Consider the following 23,846-nt stretch of genomic DNA (forward strand, 5'->3'; position numbering starts at 1 on the left):
ATCTTGAAAATGACGGATTCGGTGTCAATGTCCTGATTGGATTTACCTAGGTAAGTAGGAAGTAGTAGCATTAGTTAGCATAGTATAGTTATAGTCAGTCTCCTTGGCTTTCCCACTATAATATTCATTCCCAACTGACTGACAAGACTGACTATCCATCCATCTAATCACCTAGTCCAGCAACGGGGATTTGATTTCCTCGAGTCAAAAGAAGAAGAAGAAAAAAACATGCTAGGCACATAGTTACATACCTACCTACCGTAGTACCTACATAATACATACATAGTACAAAGGAAGTACACTAAGTGCTCCAGCACGGAGATCTTGGCTAGAACTAAATAAATGGAGTCGTTTGGCTGAACCTTTCGTCTAGACCGTGAAAGGCTTGATTTCCATCCGTTTTGGCTGAAGATGCTTCGCCGTATGGTGGTCGCGAGAGAGATTGCGTAGGAGGGATAGGCGAGCGGGTTTGTTTCTGGGTACTTACTTGTCTACCTACCTACCTAGTTTGGTGGGCGACTTCGAAGGTACCAGGGAGGCTTAGTGTGTATAACGGCGGAGGATGTGTAATGCTTGCTTGTTGACTTGCTTGCTTGCTTGCTTCAATAAAGATAGTGGGATGGGATGGGATGGCATGGCATGGCATGGCATGGGGGGTGGCGATGGTCTGTTTGATGGAAAGTTAGATAGAGACTAATAAGAGGTGCTTGTGTGTGTGCGTGTGTGTGTGTTAATGTGTGTGTGACAAGAGAAATGCCTGTCAATGATAAATGTACATTATCCTATTATTACATGGTATTATTTTTAGTTGCCCGCTCGGAAATGCTACCACGTATGGTCAAGTGCGGGTTTGTGGAATATCGTCACTCTCACAACCATCTAACTTGTAACAAAAGAAAAAAAGAGAGCTCGGATGAAAGATCCATGGCTGGGAAGGACGCCAACAGTTTGTTCCTGTTCCCGTTGTTGATCAACGTCTCATCCCCGAGTAGGAGCACGATGCCTTCCTATCTCTCAATGGACGGACGGAGTATGTTAATTAATTCTTGACAATGTCTGATGGATGAATTGATTGACAATTTGGATGATGGAAGTCTCTAGGATGAAGACTTGTAACGAGATTCGACCGACTATCTAATAGGCACAGAGCAATTACCGTATTCCTTTTCCTGCATCTACACAACCTCTACGCTGGTCCCGGGTATCACACCCTGCATAGCAGATATGCAACTTGCAAAGGGCACCAAACCAAGCAAGATCAACGCTTTTCTCTCCATCTTTCTTGCTCGACTAAGAGGAAGAATAAGAATAAGGGACGGAAGGACGAAACAAACTAGTGGTTAGTTGGCATCAGAAGACAATCGATGAACGACTCGCTAGAATGTGAATGAGAATTGATACATAATCTGAATACTGATGATGCCTCGGCGTGATGATGGTGATGATGATGCACAGCAGCAGTTCAAAGGGTAAGGCAAGGTAACTTATCCCTAGCATGTGGGTTAATTCAGGTACGTGGAACTTCCAACTGTATCGCCGTTGCCGACCTAGGTCAACACTCCCTATCCCATCCATCATTCTTACTTGCGCATATACGATTCACGATTGTTTCGTTGCTACGTGCATTTTGCGGTACCGCCTCCTTCGCTCTTGTCATCACAATTGAATTGTTGGTTGTCAACCTGCATCCACACCCATCACACGCATGCATAATTTAACAATGTCGACAATCTGGATGAACTTCTGCCAATCGTCCTTCTCCCACATTTTCGGATTTTCCACCCGGCGTGTTTCTGGCCAGGAATCGGCAGAGTAAGCTGGCGCTAGGGACGCATGGGGTCTAGCGCACCTCCACGGCCCTCACCCTTCACGTGGCCTGCAATTTTTCCAAACACGCCGGATCTTGTGATTCTCGCTCGTGCTTCAGCCTTATGTTTGAGGCTTGCTCTCTGGGGGCTTGCAAGGCCGAAACAATTGGGGTGGTCTGTGCTTGACTTCCTGCCCTTGTGGGATTTGATGACACTTTATTTTTATTAAGGGAAAGCTTGATGAAAATCCCCAAAGCTGTATACATCAACCTTTGAAACCGCAGATTCCCATACCCAGCTGCTCACTTGTCAAAGAGGAAAGGTCGGCCGTTCCTTTTGCGCGACTCCGATACATTCACAAGTATGCCACCCAGATTAAATATTCCTCCGGTTACGAGGATACTGCTCATCGCATTACTATCGGAATCCATTCTGAGTGCCGCAATTCGATACAAACAATGGAATGAGGAAACCGCCGCAGAGCTTCACGTAGTAGTGCCATACCTGTCGCTCGTCCCCCAGCTATCCTTTGTATATCCCTGGACGTTCCTGACGACGACATTGGTGGAAAATAATGTGTTTACGCTGGCCATCGCTGGAGTCACTTTGTTTTATGGAGGAAGATACCTGGAGCGAGCGTGGACGTCGAGGGAATTCGCAAAGTTCATCGTGGTCGCATCACTCATTCCTAACCTTTTGACCTTTGGGACGTTGGTTTTCTTCTTTGCTATGACGGGCGATGTGAGCTGGACGTGAGTTACTCAAATTTTTATATTTCTTTCCTTTGAAATCGCATCCGAGATAGACGTCAATCAACTAACCCCTCGACTAAAGTCTTAGCTCAATAAATGGAACCATTCCCCTCCAAATATCCTTCTTAATTGCCTTTTCTCAACTCGTACCAACCCACACCGTCACCCTCTTCAAAGGCATCCTCTCTCTCCGCGTCCCCCGCTTCCCCGCCCTCCACCTCCTCACCATCATCACCCTCTCCGCCATCCAACTCCTCAGCATCTCCTCCCTCTTCCTCGTCTCCTACGCCTTCCTCATCTCCTACACCTACCTCCGATTCTACAAATCCGCCTTCCCAGACCTCGACTCCAACCAATCCCCCACTCTCCGCGGCGACGCATCAGAATCCTTCGCCTTCGCAGAGTTTTTCCCCGGTCCCCTCAAACCCCTCATCGCTTCCCTCGCAGACGCAATCTTCAATACTCTCGTCGCCCTCAAACTCTGCACTCCCTTCTCCGCAGCTGACGTCTCGGCCAGCAGAGGCGAATCCTCATATATTCAACAACGAACCGCCCCCGGCGGCGCAAGAGCAGAAGCAGAAAGAAGAAGAGCCCTAGCTCTCAAAGCTCTAGATCAGAGATTACACGCGGCGAGTAGTAAGAATGTACCGCCTCCTGCACCCTCGGGTCCAAGTATCGCGACGCAACCACAGCCTGGGACGCAAACGGCAATGACGAGTCAACCGGGGGGATTGTTGGGAGAAACGAATTATGTGCCTGAAGGACATGAGGAAAAGGGGGGTTCATGATGAAGTTGGGAATGAGAGATGAGATGGGAGTTTTAATGGGTATGAATAATGAGAAAAAGAATTTTCAATGCAGTTATTCATCTTTGCGGATGAAATTGTCTCGGACATGGATAGATGGATGGAATTATCTCGAGCGTGGATAGATGAATGGATACTAGGACTCTGCATATTGATTTGGGAATCAGATATCAGTTCATGCATTTGTTTATTTGGGGGATACTTCTTTACTTTGTCTTTGTTTCATGATTGTCATGTTGCATTCATTATATTGGGTTGTATGACATTGTATTGTATTGTATCGTATCCTGTTGGACTCTATTGTATTTGTATTCTTAGTCTCTCTCTCGCTCTCGGTTCTAAACCCGAATGTTCGGAATTGTTGTAGTTATCGATCGATCGATTTATGATACCCATCTATTATACTATATTATATCCATTCATTCAACTATTTGTGTGCGTGTGGACTCTTGTACTCACTTTCTGTCTGTCTTTGGATATATGGATTGACTAGGTGGGTAGATAGATGTGTGGGTAGATAGGCTGTTTATCTTTCTATCTATCTATCTATCTTTCTATTTGATATTGTGATTTTTGAAGGGGAAGAGAAGGGGAAGAGAAGGGGAAGAGAAGGGGAAGAGAAGGGGAAGAGAAGGGGAAGAGAAGGGGGGAGAAGGGGGAGAGAAAGGGGGGGTGGGGGTTGGTATGGTATGGTATGGTATGGACTTGGATATTAAGGATTTGGTGATTCATAGATGTGGATGTAGATGCGGATGTGTATATGTGAATGTGTATATGTGAATGTGTATATAGATATATATGTGAATACATGAATGTGAATACGAAATGAAATATAAAAAGTGCATATATTTATATGTATATGTATATATGTGAAATTTAGAGTTGATATTGATATTGATATTAACACTAATTCTCTTAAATATATCCCCTTTTGGGGGGAGGGGGTTTCTTCTCGAAAGAGTAATAAGTGATCGAGTGAGTTGTTGAGTATGTAAGTAGGTGGATGAGTATTCCATCCCTTTTTCTTCTCCTATTTTGGGCCGGGCTCGGTAAGGTGGTGGAGCTGTGAGTTTGTGAATTGATAGGGTTGTGAGTTGTTGAGTTGGGGAGTTTGGGGAGTTTTGAGGGGTTTGGGTTGATAGAATTGTGAGTTTGTAAGTTGATAGGTTGGGGAGTTCGAGGGGGTTTGAGAGTGTGTTGTTTTGAATATGCTGTAGTATAATATGTAGTGTGATATGAAGAGGTGGTTTGGGGCTCTGAATGTACTGAGTTGGATTGAGTTGGATTTGAATTTGCATTTGGATAGTGTGTGAACGCAGTGAATGACTTCAATTCAATGGCTATTGTAGTGAAACCCTAAGCGAATGCGAAAGAGGTTAGCTCTTTCAATAGCTCTATATAAGACATATTGCTCCCGGTACATTACATAGCTACCTCTTTAGATAGAATACAATATAGACAATTAGAACCTAAAATACATAATAAGTGTTTTATATCTTTTGTATCCTTCTCAAACCAATAGATAGGATGGAATGGGCTATGCTATGTTGTGTTGTGTTTTATTAGATTCTGTTCTTTTTGTACATTAGTTTTGGGCTTAAATTTGGATTTGGATTTGGATTTTCTGGTTACGGGCTGTGAGTTACGAGTTGGGATTGGGATTGGAATCTAGATTGTGTGGTTTGGGGTTGAGGGTTGAGGGTAGAGAATGAGGATAGAGATGGAAATGAAGATAATGCTGAGTTTGAGGATGAGTATAAGTACAAATATGAGTATGGGTATGAGAATGAGGATAGGGATGAGAACGATTATGATTATAAAGTTGGAGATGAAATGAGAAGATAAGGAGATGAGGGATGAAGAATAGAGAGTAAAGGGTAGAGGGTAAAGAATAAGGTTGAGAATGAGGTTGAGAAAACAAGAGGTTGGAGGTTGGGGATAAGGATGAGGTTGAGTATAAAATTGATAATGAAATTAAGGACAAAGTTGAAGACAAAGATGGAATGGGAAAATAAGAGAATGAGGATAAAGAATAGAGGAAGCGAGAGAGTGACATTGAGAATAAGGGAACGAAAGAGTCAGGGGTGAAGTTAGAGTTGAGTATAAGTATGGGGATGAATTGAGCATAAGATAAGAATGAGATGAAGAATTAGAGGAGGTGAGATTGAGAATAATGTAATTAAAGAGTGAGGGTTGAATTTATGGTTGAGTTAGAATTAAGTATAAAACGAGAATAAGAATAAGAATACTATTCTTCAACCCCAGATATCCATAAACAAAAAGCCTATCTTCGCACTCAAATATCTAGGTAGGTAGATTGCTCTCGTGAGCGAGAGAGAGAGAAGAGCGAGTAGGTATCTGCATATTGGCTGTGTAGCCAGACAGATTGACGTGAAATGAGATGGGGTGAGCATGAATGTTTGATGCTATAATGTGATGGAGATATATATATATAAGAGAAAAAAATTCTAATCATCAAAATTGAGATCTTATCTAATAAATTACTTCTCGCTCCTACGAAATACAAATTAAAGTTTTACTAGTGGGTATATAGTTTAAAATCAAGCTACTCGGTATAGTATGATATGGTGTGGTATAGGATTGTATATATAGTAAGTACATTTAGTAGAATCCTTCGCTTATAAAAGCAATAAAGAATTTTGGGATTGAGATTGAGATGATTGTGGAGATGAAGTGGTGAAATTAGAGTTGGATTTAAAGAGAGAGGAGACGGATTCTGATTTGCTGGGATAGGTAGAGTATTAATACTGAATGAATTGGAGATTTTATGTTTGAGTAGAGGTTGATTGGTGAGATGGTGGGGGTGGGGGTAGTATGGTGGAATGACGATGATGGATGGATGAGATGGAGTGTGTTATGATGTGATGTAGTAGTAGAAGATAGAGGAATATGAGGGATAAATCAAGATGAGAGTATATTTATATTTGAAAGAGGGATATGAAAATACTGCTTTTGATGAATAGATAATTAGATAGTAGTGGATTAGAAAAAGGATATTAAAGAAAAAAAGATATAATGTTAGCAAAAGTATCTGACTTTGCTGTTATATAGTAATAGATGGGATATTAAATTCGAAATAGGGAGTATTTGAAGTTGGAAAAAAGTGATATGTACGAAACTTGGCGTTGGGATTTTTGAGGCTAGCTTGAAGATTAGGGGATGCTTGAAGAGATACAGTCTGTATGTAAATGGATGGTATATATGGCTTTTAGAGAAGAATATAGAGTTGGTAGATCGATTGGGCGAGAAGTGTACTAGAGAGTCGAGGGTTAATTGGGAAGATGAGAGTAAGGGTATAAGTAAGTATACGAGAGAGTTTATAGAAAGTAGAAAGAGGGACAAAAAAGGAGGTAAAAAATACACTTATTAACCGAGAAACGATGAGTTGAATAGGAACTACGATAAATGCAAATTTCATTTCCTGTGCGATAGAAGAGAAAAAGTAACGCTGAGATGTAGAGTAGTGATATGAATATAAAATTAAGAGCTAGTAACAAAGTTTGGTGTAGTAGAAAGTTAGTAGCGGAAATCTTGATACTTGAGTTTTTCTATAGATATTTGTGGAGGAGAGTATCTCGATTTCGAAGAATGGGTGGATCACCGTATGGAAGTGTTATGGTTTAGAATTTAAGATCACTATGTTGGTATGTGAAAAGTGAATGAAGTGGATGGATAGCTGACAAAGGTTTAGAGAATGAGGTTGGTGAGGTGAGACGAGGAGATATTTGGGTGTGTGTATTTGATACTCTGATGTGTGCTGAGAATCCCAGTAAGTTCAGCAGTCTGGATTATAGTCTAATATAAAAAAAAAAGTCTTGAGAGTTTATCCGTTGGGCGGTGGGAGATTATTTAAGATATCAAAATGGTCTCAAATAATGAAGTAGTTTCATTTATGAAATCAAAAATCACATCTCCAGAATCTCAAAACAAAAATTTCCAAGACCAATAGACTGCATTCCGAAGTGTCGTAAACACTGGTCTACCATGGTGTATAAAATGATGTAAGAAATCCATTGCATGCTGAAAACTACTTTGTATAATAAAATATACATAAAATTTCACCATAGTAGAGCAAATATAAGTTCATATTGTTTATTGATTGATTATTGTACACATTAATTCTAGACTATGATGAGAAGCCAGCAATTTTCATCTACTCCAATGCAAACCAACTCCCGATATTGTCATAGTATGAACCAATCACTCGGAAATTTACAATTGGCTATATTTAAGAGATATTAAAGAATCCTAGATTATAGTATTCTCCATGCGAACCCTGTTTTGTGTATGTCCAGAGCCACATTATAACATCTCGTTAGAAGAATTATCGAAATGAGCATTCTCAATCAATGCTATTCTCATCGTCATCGTCATCATCATCACTAACCTCGTCTCCACCATCACTACTATCATCCTCTTCGTCATCAACACTACCCTCATCGTCTTCATCATCATCACTATCCTCGCTGTCTTCATCATCATCGCTAACCTCAACACTATCATCATCATCGTCATCTTCTTCGTCATCATCATCAAAGTAGCCGTCATCATCATCATCGTCATCGTAAAAACCAGAATCGTCGCTATCGTCAGAATCATCATCACTAGGAGTTTCATATCCCCTTTTTTTTGACTCTCTCGTGGCGGCCTCCCAGATCTCTTCCATGGTCATATATATGCCTCTCACCGGCATACACTTCTTGACGACACGGTGCTGTAGTACTTTGCCCAGAGAACTTGACAAAGTTCCAGGGTATGATGCGGAAAGCTTTATTGGACAAGCTATGTCTTCGTCATCATCCTGCCCCTCATACCAAAGACCAGTGAATTGAGAAGACTTGAGTCTCAAATTAGTTTCAAGTGTGTTGAAAACACTACCCCAACCAGGACAAGTGTCGGCCATCGTCATTGTGTCAAGTGCCAAATGTTCCAGTCTTTCCGCATGTTTTTGAAGAAACTCTGAGAAAAAGACTTCGGTGCACGAGAAATGACGAAGGTTGAGACTGCGTAACTTTGGGAAACTACCTGTGCATCCAATTACCACATCCAAAGGAATTGGCACCATTGATCTTGTTTTATGATTCCCCAAATCGATACGAAGAGTTTCGAGATTAGAGGCGAGAGACAAAAATTGTGCAAGGCGAGGAACAACTACATTGACGCCGGCTTGCCATTCTTCTTCGTTGACGTTGATGGTAATGTCGATATGCTTAACATTCTGCAACGCTGAAAGAGCCACATAGTCACTTCTCATTGGCATCGCGTTGAAAAATGCCAAAGGTAGAGCTGTGGCTCTGAAAGTAGTCAGTGGTGCACCGGCAAGGCTAGCAGCAAGAAGTAGCTCATGCGACATCCCTGGTTTGTAGGCAGTATAGCTACCACTTGATCCAGAGCTGAACATCTTCTTACAAAGATGTGCCTTGCGGTTGTAAGAGTTTATGACTCGATCAGATGGAAGTCCAGCGTCATCCACGACAATCGTGTTGAGAGTTGAGAATTTTGGGACAGCTTGTGCGAAGACAGAGATATCGTAATTCAACGTGTTCAAGTACAATTCACGTTTGCGAATTTGGTTGTACAGCTTCCATCCCTTGTTTAGGTCTTCGTCTTCTTCTTCTGCATCAGGACGCATAAGATTTAACTTCTTATCTATGTGATAGACATATTCGTTCTCACAAAGAGCTCGCAAGGTATATGGCTCATACAATATGCTTCTGACATTTCTCGAAAGATTTGGTTGTTTGGATATATTCAACAAGTTACTGAGACTTTTCTCTGTGAATATGACATGCAAATCTTGAACGAGGTTTTTAGACGTGACTTCGGCACAAACTTTGTTCGCCAATCGAAAATTGATCAAGTCCTCGCGAGGAAGATATTCGCAGATAATGACAAGAAGTTCCGTAGCTAAGGCATCCGTAATTGACTTGCCAGTATAGAGTGTTGGTGTCGACATGGTGAGAAAAGATGTAGATCGATTATTTGGTAGTAAGGAGGAATTTTGTTGCATCTGTAAAGATTTTAGAGGAAGAAAAACAGAGAATTGTTTTAACTGCGTACAACTTGGAAGGTTGTGGAGGTGTGGATGTTTGGGAACTAGAAGAGATTCCAAGCACCTTTATTGGTTTGTGAAAATAATAAACACAAATGCTACGGCTACGCGATACTTGAATGTTAATCTCGCGAAATTACGCGAAACCGTATTTGAGATTGCTATTGCCGTACGCATAGAGAAGAGCACTGGGAATTTCTCTGCCTTTGTAAATTTTTGCTTTCTCGCCCCTCGAGATCCGCTCTTCGTTCCATATCCATATCATCAAATTCTGTACTCCAAGTTAGCTTTCTAAGTGATAATCTATATAAACAAATCATACTTTGACTCTTATCTCATCTTGTTTTATTTTGCCGTTGTTTCTCTGTTCTTTCTTGTCAGCAGTAGAGTTTGATGCACTGTCGGTCCACTCTATGTCATTTTTGATACGGGCTCTCATTATCCCTCTCTGTTGCGATACGGTTGAATATGTGCGCGCTAGTGCACAAGCGTATTGCATATAGCTCTCTTAGCTCTGAACCTGGAATAGATAGACACAATACAATACACTATACCGTACCTATAATGAAGACGTCATAATCACCACCGAGGTGATACTAACAATCTCCTTTCTCGTTTCCATGCCGGAGCCTACCTCTTTCGTCAATCTGATACGCAATATGATACAGATCCAAGCAATAAAACTACCATATCCGTAAACAATAAGAATCATATCTTTGAAACTGACGAGAATCCGGTTCGACGTAGCGAATTTGTGCAACACAGCTCTTGCCACCAGATTAAAAATGGTGATGAGAATGTAGCGCTTGGAGATTTAATGTCAAGAAAGTCACAAATTTACGTGTATAGTTCTAGAGGAGTGAAGTTCAGAACGGGATCTGGCCGGAGGACAAATAATGAGTTGCAACGACAGAGATGAGAGTCTATATGGTTGGCGAAGTACCAAGTTGGAGGAAAGAATCCATTTAGGTACAATTGCTGAAGCGTTTGATAAAGGTTGGTCACGCGTGTGTAAAGAATAGTAGCAAATATCAGGAATGATTGGCAAAGAGGCAAAGCTTGGTGAAGACCGATTTTGCCAATGTCAGTACCGCCAATCGAAAGAAGAGCCAGAGAAGCAACAGCACAGCCACTTGACCTGCCATTAATCTTGCTTCAACGATTATTAATCAATGGTTGTGATGCCGCCATTGGTTTGATTGTTTGGGTGTCTCCCACATTTTCGAGCTGGTTTGTCGTACTCAGGTGCCGACGGCATAGTTGATGGTTGAATTCATGCCAAGAAATGTAGAGAATAAAAATGACAATCAAATTATGACAATGAAACGAATATGATATAGGTAGAAGGTGAATACCAGCATAAGTTTGAGGATAGGTGACAGGCAGCCATCAACAAGGTTGCATAGGTCGAAAAACACGGATCAGTTCTTCTGTGTGATGTAACATCAATTTTGTTGTACAACTCGTTTTGTGATATAATAAGATCGTTTCTTCATCTACACGCTCTGCTCTTTCAATTTAGACATTTCATCAACACTGCATTTCCCTTCTTGTGGGAAAGCAGGGACGTCATCAACTAACAGCTCAGATCACGACGAGAACCTTTAGTTTGAAGCATTTCCCATGCTCCGAAACAAGATACAGTAAGACTTGAGCCCACCGGTAGAGAAATGGAAGAGCAAGTCGAGGACATTAGCAAGAGTGCACTTCTGCTAATGTGACGAATTACCCGGTTCTGCTAACAAGTACGGTCATTTGCAAGCCACAGAAGTTCTGCACCGAGATTAATAAGTATCGCCAACAATGCATCCACAAGAGAACGTCCAGTAGACAATATACGGCGTACAAGATAGAAAATAGCACAAGCTAGTTAGAGATTCGAAGAGACGTCGTCGAAATTGGAACTTTATTCGGACCAACTTCGGATCAATAAGTTCGCTCCCCCAATCAGCCAACCACCATTAAAACTCGTGACTTTCTTACACTCCTGGGTTTATGTTGCAGATCTGATTTGGGTGTTCTTCATCCTTCGATCCTTCCACAAGCCGCAAAAGTAAATTTGGAAGCTTGGAGAAAGAAGGAACCGATCATAAGTGGTTAGTTAAGACTTGAAGAAAAATCAAAAATCATACACCTCGACGATAATCCAATATTAAAACAGTCAACCATTATTTCTTCTCGTTCTTTGTGATGATATTGATTTGAGCTCTATGAAATACGAAATGTCTCAAATTGGGTAAAATCAAATCATGAGATGGAACCTTGGTTTAATTCTGAAAAGCAGGTTCTTGAAGCCCCTTTTCTATTCTTGGCGGGCTCAAGATTTGATGTTCTCGCTGCTAAGTATTGTGATACAACAGGTGTTTACTCCAAAATCACTTCGATGCCGCAAGTTCTAATATTGCGGCATTGGTAACCATTCAATAGCTCTACTTAACAACAATCCAACCCATTTGGCAAACAATACCAAAGTAGTAAGCCCTTGTCGTCCTGAGAGATTCCTGAATGATTCTAGCATCGACTCACTCATCTTTGTTCAGCTCGAAGATGCTCCACGCAGGGTACGGCTGCACTGTGTCAAGAATTCCACCATCCCCATTCTGAGAAGAGACTGAAGCGCCTATCAAACCGGCCACAATTACAGCATCGAGTTCTATCCTTCCCCTGATCCGAACGTTAACCTCGCACTTTCCGGTAGGTATATCTGCAATTTCGATGAATGGATATTTGGGAGGCTGGCTCATTGAACCGGTGCCCTGCTCTGATCTCCTGTTTCCTCCTTTCCAGTCTCCATTTTCATTGAAGACACAGAAAACAGTAAGCCACCCAGTTAAAGACGATCCGCCACTTAGATTATATATATTAACAATTCTTGACCAGAAATCAACTTGGGTTGTGGCTCCAGGAGTTTTGAAGGTTAGAATCATATTTTGGATTACTGGAGTAAGCATCTCTTTCCAGTGTATCAATTCTTGGTGAGCTGGCCCAAATGATTCAAGCTTGTCCAATCGGCGAAGGATTTCTTCCCAGTCTGATACCTCTCCGAGTAGCGTGACTGTAGGTATACCACACGAAACAAAAAACCTAACAGGTCAGCATACATTATAGTGCCGCATAGGATAAAAACTTCCGGACAGAGTTGTGACGTACGTGTAATCGAAGTACTTTTTCATGGTACTCATCATTACTGAGCTACATACAATGGTATCGATTCGCGTCGTGGTCGAAAATGCTGGTAAAATCCATGACTTGAGGTCTTTATCCACGACATTGTCCTAATTACAAGTTAACAATGAGTAAGCCAATTTCTTAAGTAACATGATACAAGAGCGTAGTAAAGCTACACAAACCTGGATCATGTTGGCCATATTAGTAGTGAAAACAGTGAAGTCAAGATGATCACCTTCAACGACTAGATCCTTTTTTCCTTCGTGCGCCACAAAGAAGGAACGCAGTTCCTCAGAATGTTTATTCACATAAAACGAGAATTGAGTCACAATAGCAATCCAAATGTCATCAGGACGAAGGACAAGATGACGATGCTGATTATACGCCTCGAGACAGGTATGTACTAAACCGTTTCCAGCTGGGAGGATCTTGCTCGCAATCTCTTCGGTAAGTGTCGATTGTATCAAAGTACCGTTGAAATTTAAATTTCTCGGGCTCTTCGGGGGTTTCGGGGCCAATTGCTTGAGTAAATCTAGCAAGAACACCCCGTCTGCATTTGCGATCGAGGCTGAATGCAAGTTGGGATAACTCTGGTGCTTCTCACGCCAGTTTGGCTCAAATGCGTTTGCATCGTGCTGCGCGACTTTGATGGTTACTGGCATTGTGAAACTCGACGGGTCGACGTCCTTGGAACTTCCAACTTGGGAACTTGGGTTAATGGAAGATATTCTGTTGCAGTACGGACTTGTACCTCATCTGTGAGTGAGTGTGTTTATATAGAACTTCAGTTCTGTTCATCTGACATCAGCTTGATAATGGTACGTTACCCCAATGCATTTTCGAATTGTACAAGTTTGTGTATGGAGTAGGGGATCATCAAATGCCTCTCCCCCGGCAAGAGACGCACTTCGCCGCATACTCACATTCAGCTGACACGACAGTCTGCGTACGCAACGATGCTACATTTTCCAAGGAAACCATCAATGTATCTCATTTTTGAGTGGGTACCTAGGAACTTTGGCCGTGTAGCCAAATTGAATCGTTGATTTAAGGTAAGCTTTAAACTTTCCTGGCTGGGTCATCACAGTTGATGATTAGCATGTATACCAGAATTAGTATCAAGTTAGGCACGTGCTAGGCAGCAATTATTTGATAGTGGGATTCGGTAAATTAGGTGAGTGGGGACTTTCTGGTAGTATCTGCCTGGTTTACTCAAATCATCTCAAATTGATAGACTATGTATGTCCTAGGCATGTACCATCAAATCAGTCTATCGAATTATATCTGCGTGAGGCTTCAGATAGTTCTCATCCAAAGATTAAATGTTGGCGACATTCCGGATACCGGATGATATACTATCTTAATGTGACAATGCCTAAATTTCGTATGAACACGCAAGCAGCCTACGTTATCTTATGCTTGAAATTTCTTGTCTCGACTTTTAAAACTCCAATTATGGAGCCGAATTCTCCATGTGTCGAGAACTCCCAATTGAAATACCCAAAATAGAGAAAAGCCTCTCTGTGCCAAATCTGGGAACAGAACATCCGAGGGACTCTAACCTGAAAATATCAGGATGTCGAATACATACCAATTGCATCTTAACTCCCTTTTTGTTGCCTCTTGGCAACAAAGATGCATATAGTCCCGACAATTTATCGTATCCCGAACACCCTATCATTCGCTTCTCCAATATCTGCACCCCGGTTTTCATAGATGTATAAGAATTTCTTAGTCCCAAAAGTCTCATTGCCAAAAGACAGTAAGCTCCTGACTCCCAATACTCCCGTGTTATACTTCTGCCTAAAGGCAATAATGATCGATAAAGTATTCTTTGAGCATGGAGCAGACGGGGCATAAACTATTGAAGGGGAGGCCTAGAGCTGTCTGTAATGGGATAATTGCTGTAGATATAAAATATCAAGAGTTCGGAAGAGAAAGAGAGAGGTAGTAGATTCGTAGTTGATGTCCTACAAGCGTAGTTTTGAGAGTAGTGAATTTCTTTCACATTTCAAATATATAAAGCAGTGAGGATATACACTTCCGATATCGACTATCTGAATGTTTCCGGGTTGGTAGGTTCAAATCTCCAGATCAAGATTCTTCATACAACGAGTTTCCAAACAGAGAAACTTTGTCGTATTCCTCAAAGTGGAATGCCCAAGTACTCATAGCGTTGATTTGATTATCACCTCTCGAGCCTACACACAATCAGTTTCATGAATATCACCCCCAATGCCCCTCTCAAAAAGGAGAAGAAAAAACTTACTCTTCGCTCCCACATGTTGCACGGCCTGTTTCCCAAGTGCCAATCTCTCCATACCCTCGTTTCCCGCATAATCCTCAATCATCAGATCCGTTTGGCCACTCCCCCTTCCCGTCAAATAACTCCTCAGTCCCTCCACCTGCTCCCTCGGAAAAACCATAGCTTGAGTACAGCATCCTCCACTATTCATCTTCACCACTTCTGTCCCTCTGAATTCCCACCACGGTAAGTTGTGTTTCCCAACCATAAACCCCAGAGTTATAAAGGCCGGTACTACCACCACTCCTATAACAAAAATTGTCCAGTTGTCTAACCAACCTCCCGCTTTCCTTTTCTCGCCGATTTTGCTGCGTACAAATATGAGAGCAGTAATTGTACAGAGAGGAGCAACCAGGAAAAGTAGAAAATATCTATGCCGATACCAAAAATCTACCTCTTCGCTCCACGATTGAAATGTTTCTGTGTAGAAAAGTCTCAAATATATCCAATTGTAAAACTTATCTTCAGGATTTTGAGAGAGAGACTCGATTTTGCTAAGAGCAGAAATAGTGCGCTGGAACCAGTCATGAGCGAATATAATATCGTCTTCCATAATTGCGATATAAGGAGCATGGGTGTCGTAGCACCGGCTTAACGCGTATACGTAATCGCTAGTGTGTTGTTAGTTCTTGGGAGTTGCTAACCAGCTTAGCATTCTCAGTTTCAAGGAAGAAGATACTCACAAAACTCCTTTAATCTGCCATTCTTTCTGCTTCATTAATTCCTCCAACCACTCTCTCCTCTCCCCCCCAACGTCATATCCACCATAATCATCTACTACTCTCCCAAGCCACTCTTCCCCCCATAACGGATGAACACTTGGATCCATATCTGCAAATAATACATAGATCCACGCTTTCTTTCTTTCCTCCTCACTTAATCCATCTACCATAGTTCCTAGCGCTGCATCTATGTATTGTCTTCCTTCATTCCTGTCCTGCATATCGCGCTTTATGGTTACATATGCTATACACATATCCGGAACCTCTGTATCGCCATCTCCATCTGAGTCTCCCGAAAGATTTGAAGTCGAATTACTGAATAAAGATGTCTGATTGCCTTCGACCAGACCATCTAAAAAAGATAACCCCGAGGATTGGCGTCGATCAGAATAGTCTCTCTCATAGACATGTGTGCTATCGAAAAATGCGGAGTGTGGATCTCGCCAATAAATATAGCGAAAAAATGAAAACAGCAATAGCCATATGGCGGCAGTAGTTATGAAAGAGAGAAAAGCGCCGCGGCTTGGAATAAGCGCATTGGGGTGCGGGAGAGAAAGTTTGCGAAGGGGATTAGAATAATGCATTATATAGAAGAAATTGTTAATGTGTACAATGAAATAACAAATCCTAGAGTTAAAAGACTTTGAGTGAAAGAAAGGAACTATCCAAATCCCAATTCGGTGGGAACTTCCTTCACTAGATGTTTAATTTGCATTTGAACAGGAAACCTCGATCATGAGATTGAAGGGCACAAATCATTCAGTTAATTAACCATTTTATTGAACAAACGTAAAGTTTGTAATTAATAGATGGGAGGGTACATACATGAAAAAGATAACTCAGCCTGATGGTAAGCACTTGCATGGTAGTATTGTGGGTATTTTGTGTGTATGCAGGATCAAAGGTACAAAGTAAGGCGCATAGCATTTTACACGGTAAAAACTAGGATATTGACATAAAGAAATCTTGGCGCTTACACTATGTCACATTTGAAAGCATTCGAAGGATGGAAATTTGGGATCTGCGAAGAGATGTCGCTGGACGGTTAAATAAAGATGCTTCAATGGGTTCGTAATCGTGGATGAGTTGTTGGTGGCTCTATGCCGTGCATAGCCTCTTTTGTAGGACCGGAGGTGTGCAGTAAAAATTATGTTATTACCCGGTTGTAACTTCAAATGTAGGTTTGACCAGAACAAAATCTTGATGAGGAATTGCCAATAAATGGCCCCTTCTCTTGGGATTATTCAATGGGAGGGGAGGAACTGTCTAGTGTCCACTTTGAAAAGCTTCATTCTCATTCCTTTCGTTCACAACTCCAATACTCTACAACACTCGGAATGTACTATACCTGTCAAATTTCTACTTTATTTAAGCTTTTGAGTGCCTTTTCATGGCTCATAGCAACTCCTCGTTGCTGTACACGAAACACAATTTTCCACCAAAAGTTTCTACACATGGTGGGAAAAGTAGCAATTAGTGTCGATGCCAGAACAAGATCCCCAGCGTAGTTAGCATTTTAATTACCAGTATAATCAGGTGTAAAATTGTAACCAAAGCACTGATTGATAAAGCTTTACTCAAATATTGACCATTAAGGTTGCAAATTCGCTAGTGTTATATGGGTGTAAAAAATCCTGTAGCCATGCGTCTGGCGATACCGCTTCAACAGCCTCAAGCAGTCACAGATACGTCTCCAACTTCTAACAGTGGCTGAAATCCCCGAAATAATTATTGAGGGCCAGTGAAGCCAGAGTAGACAGATAGAGCTGATATCTATGAAATTTGATATACTCAATACAAGACCAAGAGAGATTAGAAGCTCGATGATCGATATCAAGGTATTTTTATAGGCCCGGATAATGCCATTTCTCAATGTAAACGTATCTTTTGCTAGACACGTCTACATAGGCTTCTCGCTAGAAGCACCTAGGCTCTGAAGCGAAGCTCGAGCTCGCGATTCCAAGACAGCCGTTGCTGCAACAGTAAAAGATGAAAATGGATCTTGGAAGGGACTAGTAGCCGTTTGTCTCAAGGCGTGTAGTGTGATATCAAAGAAGAGGAAAGCCAAGAGACAAAATCGTGAACGCAACGACACCCACCACGAAATGCGCAACTGTACTCGTTTGAATAACGAAGACATGAATTTACACAGAACTTGCGACTTTGGTTCTTATATGAGCAAGAGAATGTTGTATGAGATTCCCCAGAAACTCTTGTTTATTTGACGAGTCGAATCCAAGATACAACGATATTCGCTATTTTCAGTCGTATGTCGAAATCGATGTGGGCGCCGAAAAGAAAAAGAAAATGCCCATCGCAGAGAAATTTGGCAAGGTAAGGTAGGATTATCCTCATTTGACACCCAAAAGGACGCCACATTTCGTGTCCCTTGATGCTTCTTTTTTCGTGTATCAATTCGGCTAGGCCAGAACATTCGTCCATGAGAACTCGAATCTAAGGCACAGCCATTTCTTCTGTCAAACTAGTAAAGGTTTCTTAGATCTTGGCGAAGAAATAGCACTTCCGCTTTAAATCCATTGTGGTTATGCATAAACCAGTACATCAAATCCAGACATTTCCTGTGGGGAAAATGTCTAAGTCTACCGTTAGATGAGACAGTGTTGCTTAAGTTTCCGCATGATTGAGATAGTTCATAAAGGCAGTAGAGTGTAAATTGGTTTTTAGACAAAAGAATAGCTAGAATCAGAATTCCAACGAGGGAGTCAGAGTTTGCTGCTCCAATCCCGTGCTCATATCTCGTTGTGAAATGAGAACCAGAGAACTTGGAATACCTAAGCCTTAAGCAATAGCTATCAAAACACTATGAATGAAGCCTGAAATTTCTGTACAGTGGCTGGCCCGTAAAGAGACAATCGGGGCCCTGCCAATGTTGTGTTGGAGGAAGCACTAGAATAAACTGTAAGAGACTCGGAATCGGCGAGATCTAGGGTTGAGTACCGTCCTAAGATCTCTGTTACGGAGATAATGATATATACCCCATCTTCGGACGAGAACCCGGATACTTCTGAGATTCCGCCATCGCTGATTGGGTATATCCTGCTGAGAGAGAGCGTACTGCACTTGCTTGACGTATGTTTCGAGAAGACAGAATGTGGGCCTCTGCCAAAACCAGAAACATGTTTCTGTGTATTGTACGTCCACAGTAATCGATTCACCCCATACTCCCCATACTCGGCTGTGTTATACTCGCAATGACTGGGTGCCGTCCTAGCAAAGCACAGAGAATTTTCTGTAGGGTTATGCTTATCGGTGTGTTTGTAATTAATTGATAGCATCGACCTGTCTGTATTAACACACATTCTCAAACAAAGGTGCAAATTTTTGTGAACAACACCGTATTGGCCTCCAAGTCGAAGGCTTCAACACATCATCGCTGGCTTGACATGTCGTCTGAAAGGTTACAACGGTAATGTCTCATAACGTTGGACACTCAAGCTTTGCCAAGATGCTTGATATGCATTCCAAAATGACGGCCACAATGCTTGATTGAAGTCAATCTAAGGGAGTCGTTGATAGTCAAAACATTGCTGTGCAAGCCCCACAAAGGCATAGCCCGACGACTTGGTGGCCTCGAATAGGCAAAAGATTGTCTCTAATGATTACAGGCCACGCAGGCGGCGTAGGATTTTCCATGCAATTGACAAAAAAACGCACAGACCATTTCCACTTTTCCACCATTAGTGGGATCCAGCTGAAGCTCCCTCGCTCCGTCTTCTATCTTAACGTGCTTAACCAAATGAGGTTTGCAAGATGTTGAGACTTGTAACCGCTCAGCTCCCTTGGTAGATCATTTTGAAGCTGGAGAATCATATCAGAATGCATGAGATAGTAAGTATATAATAAGTATATAATAAGTATATAATAAGAGGTAGAGTTTGGCCAAGTATCATTACACTTTTCACACCATCGTTGTCTCGCGTTTTCATTCTATCAAACAAGACTGTACTTTTTTTCATCCCATTAACACAGCTTACATTACAACCATGGGCATTCTAGTCAAACTCATCGGCTCAGGAGTTGGTCTTGTATCAGAAACAATCCACCATCATCGCAATAAGTCCTCATCAAATCTACCGCAGGCTTCGTCCAATGGCGAAAGTAGTCGAGCAGGTGCGCAATCCAATCACCAATACAACGATGCCCCTCCTCAATATGTTGAGCTATCCGCAGAAGATGCCGATAGAATGATGGCAAGAGGCCAAGCTGTTCCAGTAAATGAGAAGGAAAAGCACGACCTCGAAAAGGAATACGAGCATGATGATTCCTCGGACACAGAATCAGAGGAAGGAGACGAGGAAGCCTGGGCTTTAGACGAAGCCACAGATAGATCTGGTCCTGCCACCCCTTCTGAAGAGTCTACACAAGATGCAAATGAGCTTGTCGATGTGTTTATGCGAAATCATCCACCCCCAGCATATAGTGCCGAGAAATCGAGATTGCCTTGTCCGGTCATTCTCCCACAACGCAGACCTAGGGATAAGAAGCGTGGTTTCATCAGAGCATATGCGCCAGTGTTGGAAGATTGCGGGGTTGATCAAGCTGCTTTCTTGGATTTTCTAAAAACTTTTTACCAGGCAAGCAAAGCTTCTCCGTGGTTGCAAGTTATAAATGCAGCGGCCGGAATTGTAGGTTTTGTGCCAGGCCCAATCACAATGGGTGTATCTATCGCTACTCAATTTGCAGTTGGTGTTGCTATGGAGCTACAATCACGATCAAGGTTGGTTCTTCCTATTTCAATGTTTTCAATATGAGCTGATGGGTATTTTGCAGGACAAATACCTTCCTCGATAGAATGAACAATGAGTTCTTCATGCCTCGTGGTCTTTACTGCTTGATACTTACATACAAGCCCGAATCATCAGAAACTCACGCATCTGTTGATATTACCAAAGCTATTTCTTCATCCCTTGATGATACATCCACAGGTTTCAAAAAGACGTTGAAGAGCATTAAACTGTCAAGCGGGACGACCTATGGAGAGCTTGAGATGCCAGAAGCCGCACCCTTGATTTTTCCAGCACTGGATCGCATCGCCGACATCGAGGGAGGTGAAAACTCTCAGAAGAGCAATAAATTCAAGGACAGTGGAAAGTTCGTGACCGATTACTTTGATCGTCGAGCCCAAGCCAAATACGTCAGTTCTCCACTTTCTCCGCTTTCCTCCCCTCGCCAGCTTCCCCAGGTCTTATTTTGCTTCCCCACAAACTCTAGACTAACGAAAATAGGCAATGGAAAATCCAACCAGCTCTTTAGCAACGCCTAAACCGCAATTTTACTCCCGCTACTCTGACCCAAATCACCCGGCTAGTAGCGGGTCACTCATATCCCTCATCACTGGCGGTCATATCAATCCACAAGCGCGAAGAACGGAGCGAAAAGCTGCAAAGGAAGAAAGAAGGCAGAACAGAAGAACTAGAAGGGTGTACCGAAGAGGAGAAGTCTTTACTCCAGAGACGGGACTTAGGAGAAAGAGAAAGCCTGGACTTGTAAAGAGAATTTTACAAAAGGTCAGTTTTGGAACATCAAATTTCCCCGCTAGTAGTTCATGGAGTGTACAAGCTAACTATTTTTTCAGGATGTGCTTTACCTGATGGTCGTGAGTTATGACCGGGAAAGTGCGGAATATCAGGCTGGTATGCAAAGTGTTGTGCAAGAAAGAGGGGTATAATGACATGTCCTGTAATGAAAAATATACCGGATAACCATAATTCGTCTATTTGTTTATTTCAATCTTTCTTCTAAGCATTTCAGTTGGTCCCCACGCGATTTAAATAACATTCAGACATCCCCGAATTTCATGGCCTTAATCAACCGTCCGATTGTCTTTCCATAGTAAAATATTTGAAACGTTAGCTTGGTACTGAGGTACGAAGCATCACACATCGCAATGAAAAGTTCTCATGGCGCGATTCATCAACTCTAGTTGAGGTCAAATCCCATGAGGTGCGGAAAGCTTTTGCGAGTTCAAGAATGGCAATTGGAGAAGTTCTCATAATTATTGCTTTTATGAAATGCTACGTAAAGCTAGCACTATGAATGAGGTGTTCGAGGCCTAGCTACTAGCTCTTAAGGGTCACATGATTGCTATTTTAACACGCGAGTTGTAGTCTTCAGGTTAAAGCACAGGGAAGCACACGTCAGTTGATGAGCAATGATTGGTTCGTTGAATGCTACCTGAGTATTTGAGGTGTAGCCATACTTTGAATAGAGAATGGAGTTAGGCGTTCAACCCTGAGAAGCAGCAGCGTCCAAATTTTAAACCCCAGACAGGTGAAAAAATAGACATTATATCGTTAAATTGAATGAACGTGAGTAAGCAAGTTGCTACACTAAGATCATAACAAGCCAGACAGTACCAAGATCTGTCAGAGTACCCAAAGAAATAACTTCATCATTTTCCTCGGAAGTCTCAAAAGAAGTTAGTCAGCTGATCGTTCGAGGACTGACAAATCGCTCTCATCAATCTTTGCTTCTGGAGTCGTCTTCAGAATGGGGAGTATCGTAATGGGGCTTGGACTTCGTGCCGCGGTTGTGAATAGATATTGTGTTGTACTCATTAACAGCAAGATCAAACATCCCTGAATTACCATACTGGTCGTACATTATGACCGAAGGAGGATCAAACCACCAACCAAGGTCCCAAATACCCAATGGACCCGACGTCTTCAAGCGAGTAAGACATAGAGAATTTGCATTCTCTCTAATAACAATATCTCTTGACCAAGCCTTTGGGTGCGGCGTTCCATCGACGTAGTGCGTCAATCCTGTGGTAAATGAAATAGTCGTTAATAAATATCAAATGGTTTGATCTAAACTGAAGAAGGGTGGTGTTGGAAAATAGAACTTGTAAAAAAATAAGAAGGATAAAACGAGACCTACCAGCGTTCACCGTCTTCCTTGGCCCCATAGGCCACATATAGTGTAGGTGTGGGCCTGCGCGATGATATGCTACGCTGTTGCGCATTCCCACAACTGCAAAATTTTCATCTCTGTATCCATAGCGGTCGGCTCTGATAAACGGGTGAACCTTGCTTCTGAGGAAATAGTTGTCCTGGTCCCAGCCGCTGCCGCTGGCGGTATCTTCTCTCCACCATTCGGAATTGGATAAAGAATACCGAATTTCCTGGTAGCCCCGAAAATCAATGTAAGAGTCGTTTTCTGCACTGCGGGTTGTGATCACTTTGCTGTTTGGCTGGGTAATACGTGCTCCAACTCTCTTGACCTCAGCTTTTGTTGTGCTGACCCAATATCGTTTATTTTGGTCCACCATAAATGGCTGCGTAGGAGGATCTCCTGCATCGGCGGCAAATCCTGTACCTTGAGGCATTGTGTGTGAAAATTCATTCTCAACAGATGTAAACTTCCATGGGCCAACGAGCTTCTCGTCAGTGTTGTAATAGTCAACTAACTCAATTTTCGCTAGCTCTGCCGCCGTCAAGAGGTATGGATCGTAGTTAATTGGATTTATTGCCTTGATCAAGACATTTGCAGCTACCTGCATCTGACCGTTCGCAAATAGAGAAGTTCCTGCCTCACTTGTATTTATACTCAAAAGTGTTACCTCCCATTGTACAGACATGATTCACGGTATCACTTGTGTGTGTAATTAACTTGAGGAAATAAGTATGTTGTGTGACGACGAATCTGATTGCTTAGAACTGGTAAGTTTAAGTGAGAAGTGCAATGAACAAAGTGTTCAGATCTCTCTTACTGGGCATATGAAGTGTTATATGCACACACTACCACACTCAAATTCCTCTCCGCGCGTTTCCTTGGTTGTTATAGATTAGAGCACTGAAAGGTGCACTTGGTGGGCACACCTTAATTGTACGCCCCCATTCTCCCCAACAGTCATCAATGAAGCTTGAAGAGGAGCATGATCATTAACAGTTTTGGCTTTCATTCAACGCCTCTTTACAAGTATGAAACATACGATCCCTCATTATCACACCACAATTTTTTAGTTTCACAAGTAAAGCTGTATCATGACAGTATATTATTCGAATTGATCATACATAATACTCGATTCGTCTCTCTCATTACTTTCCACATTGTACTTGGCGAGCTGAACATTGAAAGAGGGCTTGCTGACTATAATTACACGAATACGAACTCTGCACACAATTAAGTGAGGGCTTGGTGTACCCCTCTTGCCACGTTTCACGAGATTATGTATATCGCTTGAAATGTA

At 42.1% G+C, this 23,846-nt stretch overlaps 7 protein-coding genes across 8 annotated transcripts; 2 read left to right on the forward strand and 5 right to left on the reverse strand.

Annotated features, from left to right (window-relative positions):
• Positions 1-2,000: 2,000 nt before the first annotated feature.
• On the forward strand, positions 2,001-3,784 carry BCIN_14g04390 (hypothetical protein). Its single transcript, XM_024697241.1, has 2 exons — positions 2,001-2,560; positions 2,643-3,784. Exons 1-2 carry the CDS (start codon positions 2,172-2,174, stop codon positions 3,346-3,348), a joined length of 1,095 nt encoding a protein of 364 aa, XP_024553056.1. The 5' UTR covers positions 2,001-2,171; the 3' UTR covers positions 3,349-3,784.
• Positions 3,785-7,516: 3,732 nt separating this feature from the next.
• BCIN_14g04400 (hypothetical protein) lies at positions 7,517-9,440 on the reverse strand. The gene has a single exon (XM_001546491.2). The coding sequence runs from the start codon at positions 9,395-9,397 to the stop codon at positions 7,730-7,732; it is 1,668 nt and encodes a 555-aa protein (XP_001546541.2). The 5' UTR covers positions 9,398-9,440; the 3' UTR covers positions 7,517-7,729.
• BCIN_14g04410 (hypothetical protein) lies at positions 9,371-9,899 on the reverse strand. Its single transcript, XM_024697242.1, has 3 exons — positions 9,762-9,899; positions 9,504-9,710; positions 9,371-9,397 (listed from the first exon to the last, which is right to left on the reverse strand). Exons 1-2 carry the CDS (start codon positions 9,876-9,878, stop codon positions 9,576-9,578), a joined length of 252 nt encoding a protein of 83 aa, XP_024553057.1. The 5' UTR covers positions 9,879-9,899; the 3' UTR covers positions 9,371-9,397; positions 9,504-9,575.
• A 1,709-nt stretch (positions 9,900-11,608) lies between these two features.
• BCIN_14g04420 (hypothetical protein) lies at positions 11,609-13,543 on the reverse strand. 2 transcript variants are annotated; one of them, XM_024697243.1, is made up of 4 exons: positions 13,531-13,543; positions 12,790-13,397; positions 12,590-12,714; positions 11,609-12,523 (listed from the first exon to the last, which is right to left on the reverse strand). In XM_024697243.1, exons 2-4 carry the CDS (start codon positions 13,267-13,269, stop codon positions 11,962-11,964), a joined length of 1,167 nt encoding a protein of 388 aa, XP_024553058.1. In that variant the 5' UTR covers positions 13,270-13,397; positions 13,531-13,543; the 3' UTR covers positions 11,609-11,961. The 2 variants fall into 2 exon arrangements, with proteins under 2 accessions (XP_024553058.1, XP_001546543.2); XM_001546493.2 differs by having other exon boundaries at positions 12,790-13,543.
• A 196-nt stretch (positions 13,544-13,739) lies between these two features.
• Positions 13,740-16,406, reverse strand: BCIN_14g04430 (hypothetical protein). The gene is made up of 3 exons (XM_001546494.2): positions 15,596-16,406; positions 14,877-15,523; positions 13,740-14,808 (listed from the first exon to the last, which is right to left on the reverse strand). Exons 1-3 carry the CDS (start codon positions 16,216-16,218, stop codon positions 14,702-14,704), a joined length of 1,377 nt encoding a protein of 458 aa, XP_001546544.2. The 5' UTR covers positions 16,219-16,406; the 3' UTR covers positions 13,740-14,701.
• Positions 16,407-19,393: 2,987 nt separating this feature from the next.
• BCIN_14g04440 (hypothetical protein) lies at positions 19,394-21,515 on the forward strand. Its single transcript, XM_024697244.1, has 4 exons — positions 19,394-20,372; positions 20,426-20,789; positions 20,881-21,162; positions 21,231-21,515. The coding sequence occupies exons 1-4, from the start codon at positions 19,639-19,641 to the stop codon at positions 21,321-21,323; spliced, it is 1,473 nt and encodes a 490-aa protein (XP_024553059.1). The 5' UTR covers positions 19,394-19,638; the 3' UTR covers positions 21,324-21,515.
• Positions 21,516-21,797: 282 nt separating this feature from the next.
• On the reverse strand, positions 21,798-23,371 carry BCIN_14g04450 (hypothetical protein). The gene is made up of 2 exons (XM_001546497.2): positions 22,535-23,371; positions 21,798-22,419 (listed from the first exon to the last, which is right to left on the reverse strand). The coding sequence occupies exons 1-2, from the start codon at positions 23,232-23,234 to the stop codon at positions 22,115-22,117; spliced, it is 1,005 nt and encodes a 334-aa protein (XP_001546547.2). The 5' UTR covers positions 23,235-23,371; the 3' UTR covers positions 21,798-22,114.
• Between the last annotated feature and the right edge of the window lie 475 nt (positions 23,372-23,846).

Source organism: Botrytis cinerea, chromosome 14, assembly GCF_000143535.2.
Source record: "Botrytis cinerea B05.10 chromosome 14, complete sequence".
NCBI classification, from domain to species: Eukaryota; Fungi; Ascomycota; class Leotiomycetes; order Helotiales; family Sclerotiniaceae; genus Botrytis; species Botrytis cinerea.

Coding starts and splice junctions, on each gene's coding strand:
- BCIN_14g04430 (XM_001546494.2), bottom strand. CDS start 16,218: ATGCATTATTCTAATCCCCTTCGCAAACTTTCTCTCCCGCACCCCAAT. Junction 15,524..15,595: donor TGGCAGATTAAAGGAGTTTT/GTGAGTATCTTC, acceptor ACAACACACTAG/CGATTACGTATACGCGTTAA. Junction 14,809..14,876: donor GCAACATGTGGGAGCGAAGA/GTAAGTTTTTTC, acceptor GATTGTGTGTAG/GCTCGAGAGGTGATAATCAA.
- BCIN_14g04420 (XM_024697243.1), bottom strand. CDS start 13,269: ATGCCAGTAACCATCAAAGTCGCGCAGCACGATGCAAACGCATTTGAG. Junction 12,715..12,789: donor ATATGGCCAACATGATCCAG/GTTTGTGTAGCT, acceptor ACTTGTAATTAG/GACAATGTCGTGGATAAAGA. Junction 12,524..12,589: donor AAAAAGTACTTCGATTACAC/GTACGTCACAAC, acceptor CTGACCTGTTAG/GTTTTTTGTTTCGTGTGGTA.
- BCIN_14g04410 (XM_024697242.1), bottom strand. CDS start 9,878: ATGAGAGCCCGTATCAAAAATGACATAGAGTGGACCGACAGTGCATCA. Junction 9,711..9,761: donor AAGATGAGATAAGAGTCAAA/GTATGATTTGTT, acceptor CTTGGAGTACAG/AATTTGATGATATGGATATG.
- BCIN_14g04450 (XM_001546497.2), bottom strand. CDS start 23,234: ATGTCTGTACAATGGGAGGTAACACTTTTGAGTATAAATACAAGTGAG. Junction 22,420..22,534: donor AAGGAAGACGGTGAACGCTG/GTAGGTCTCGTT, acceptor CATTTACCACAG/GATTGACGCACTACGTCGAT.
- BCIN_14g04440 (XM_024697244.1), top strand. CDS start 19,639: ATGGGCATTCTAGTCAAACTCATCGGCTCAGGAGTTGGTCTTGTATCA. Junction 20,790..20,880: donor GTCGAGCCCAAGCCAAATAC/GTCAGTTCTCCA, acceptor TAACGAAAATAG/GCAATGGAAAATCCAACCAG. Junction 21,163..21,230: donor TAAAGAGAATTTTACAAAAG/GTCAGTTTTGGA, acceptor CTATTTTTTCAG/GATGTGCTTTACCTGATGGT.
- BCIN_14g04390 (XM_024697241.1), top strand. CDS start 2,172: ATGCCACCCAGATTAAATATTCCTCCGGTTACGAGGATACTGCTCATC. Junction 2,561..2,642: donor ACGGGCGATGTGAGCTGGAC/GTGAGTTACTCA, acceptor CCTCGACTAAAG/TCTTAGCTCAATAAATGGAA.
- BCIN_14g04400 (XM_001546491.2), bottom strand. CDS start 9,397: ATGCAACAAAATTCCTCCTTACTACCAAATAATCGATCTACATCTTTT.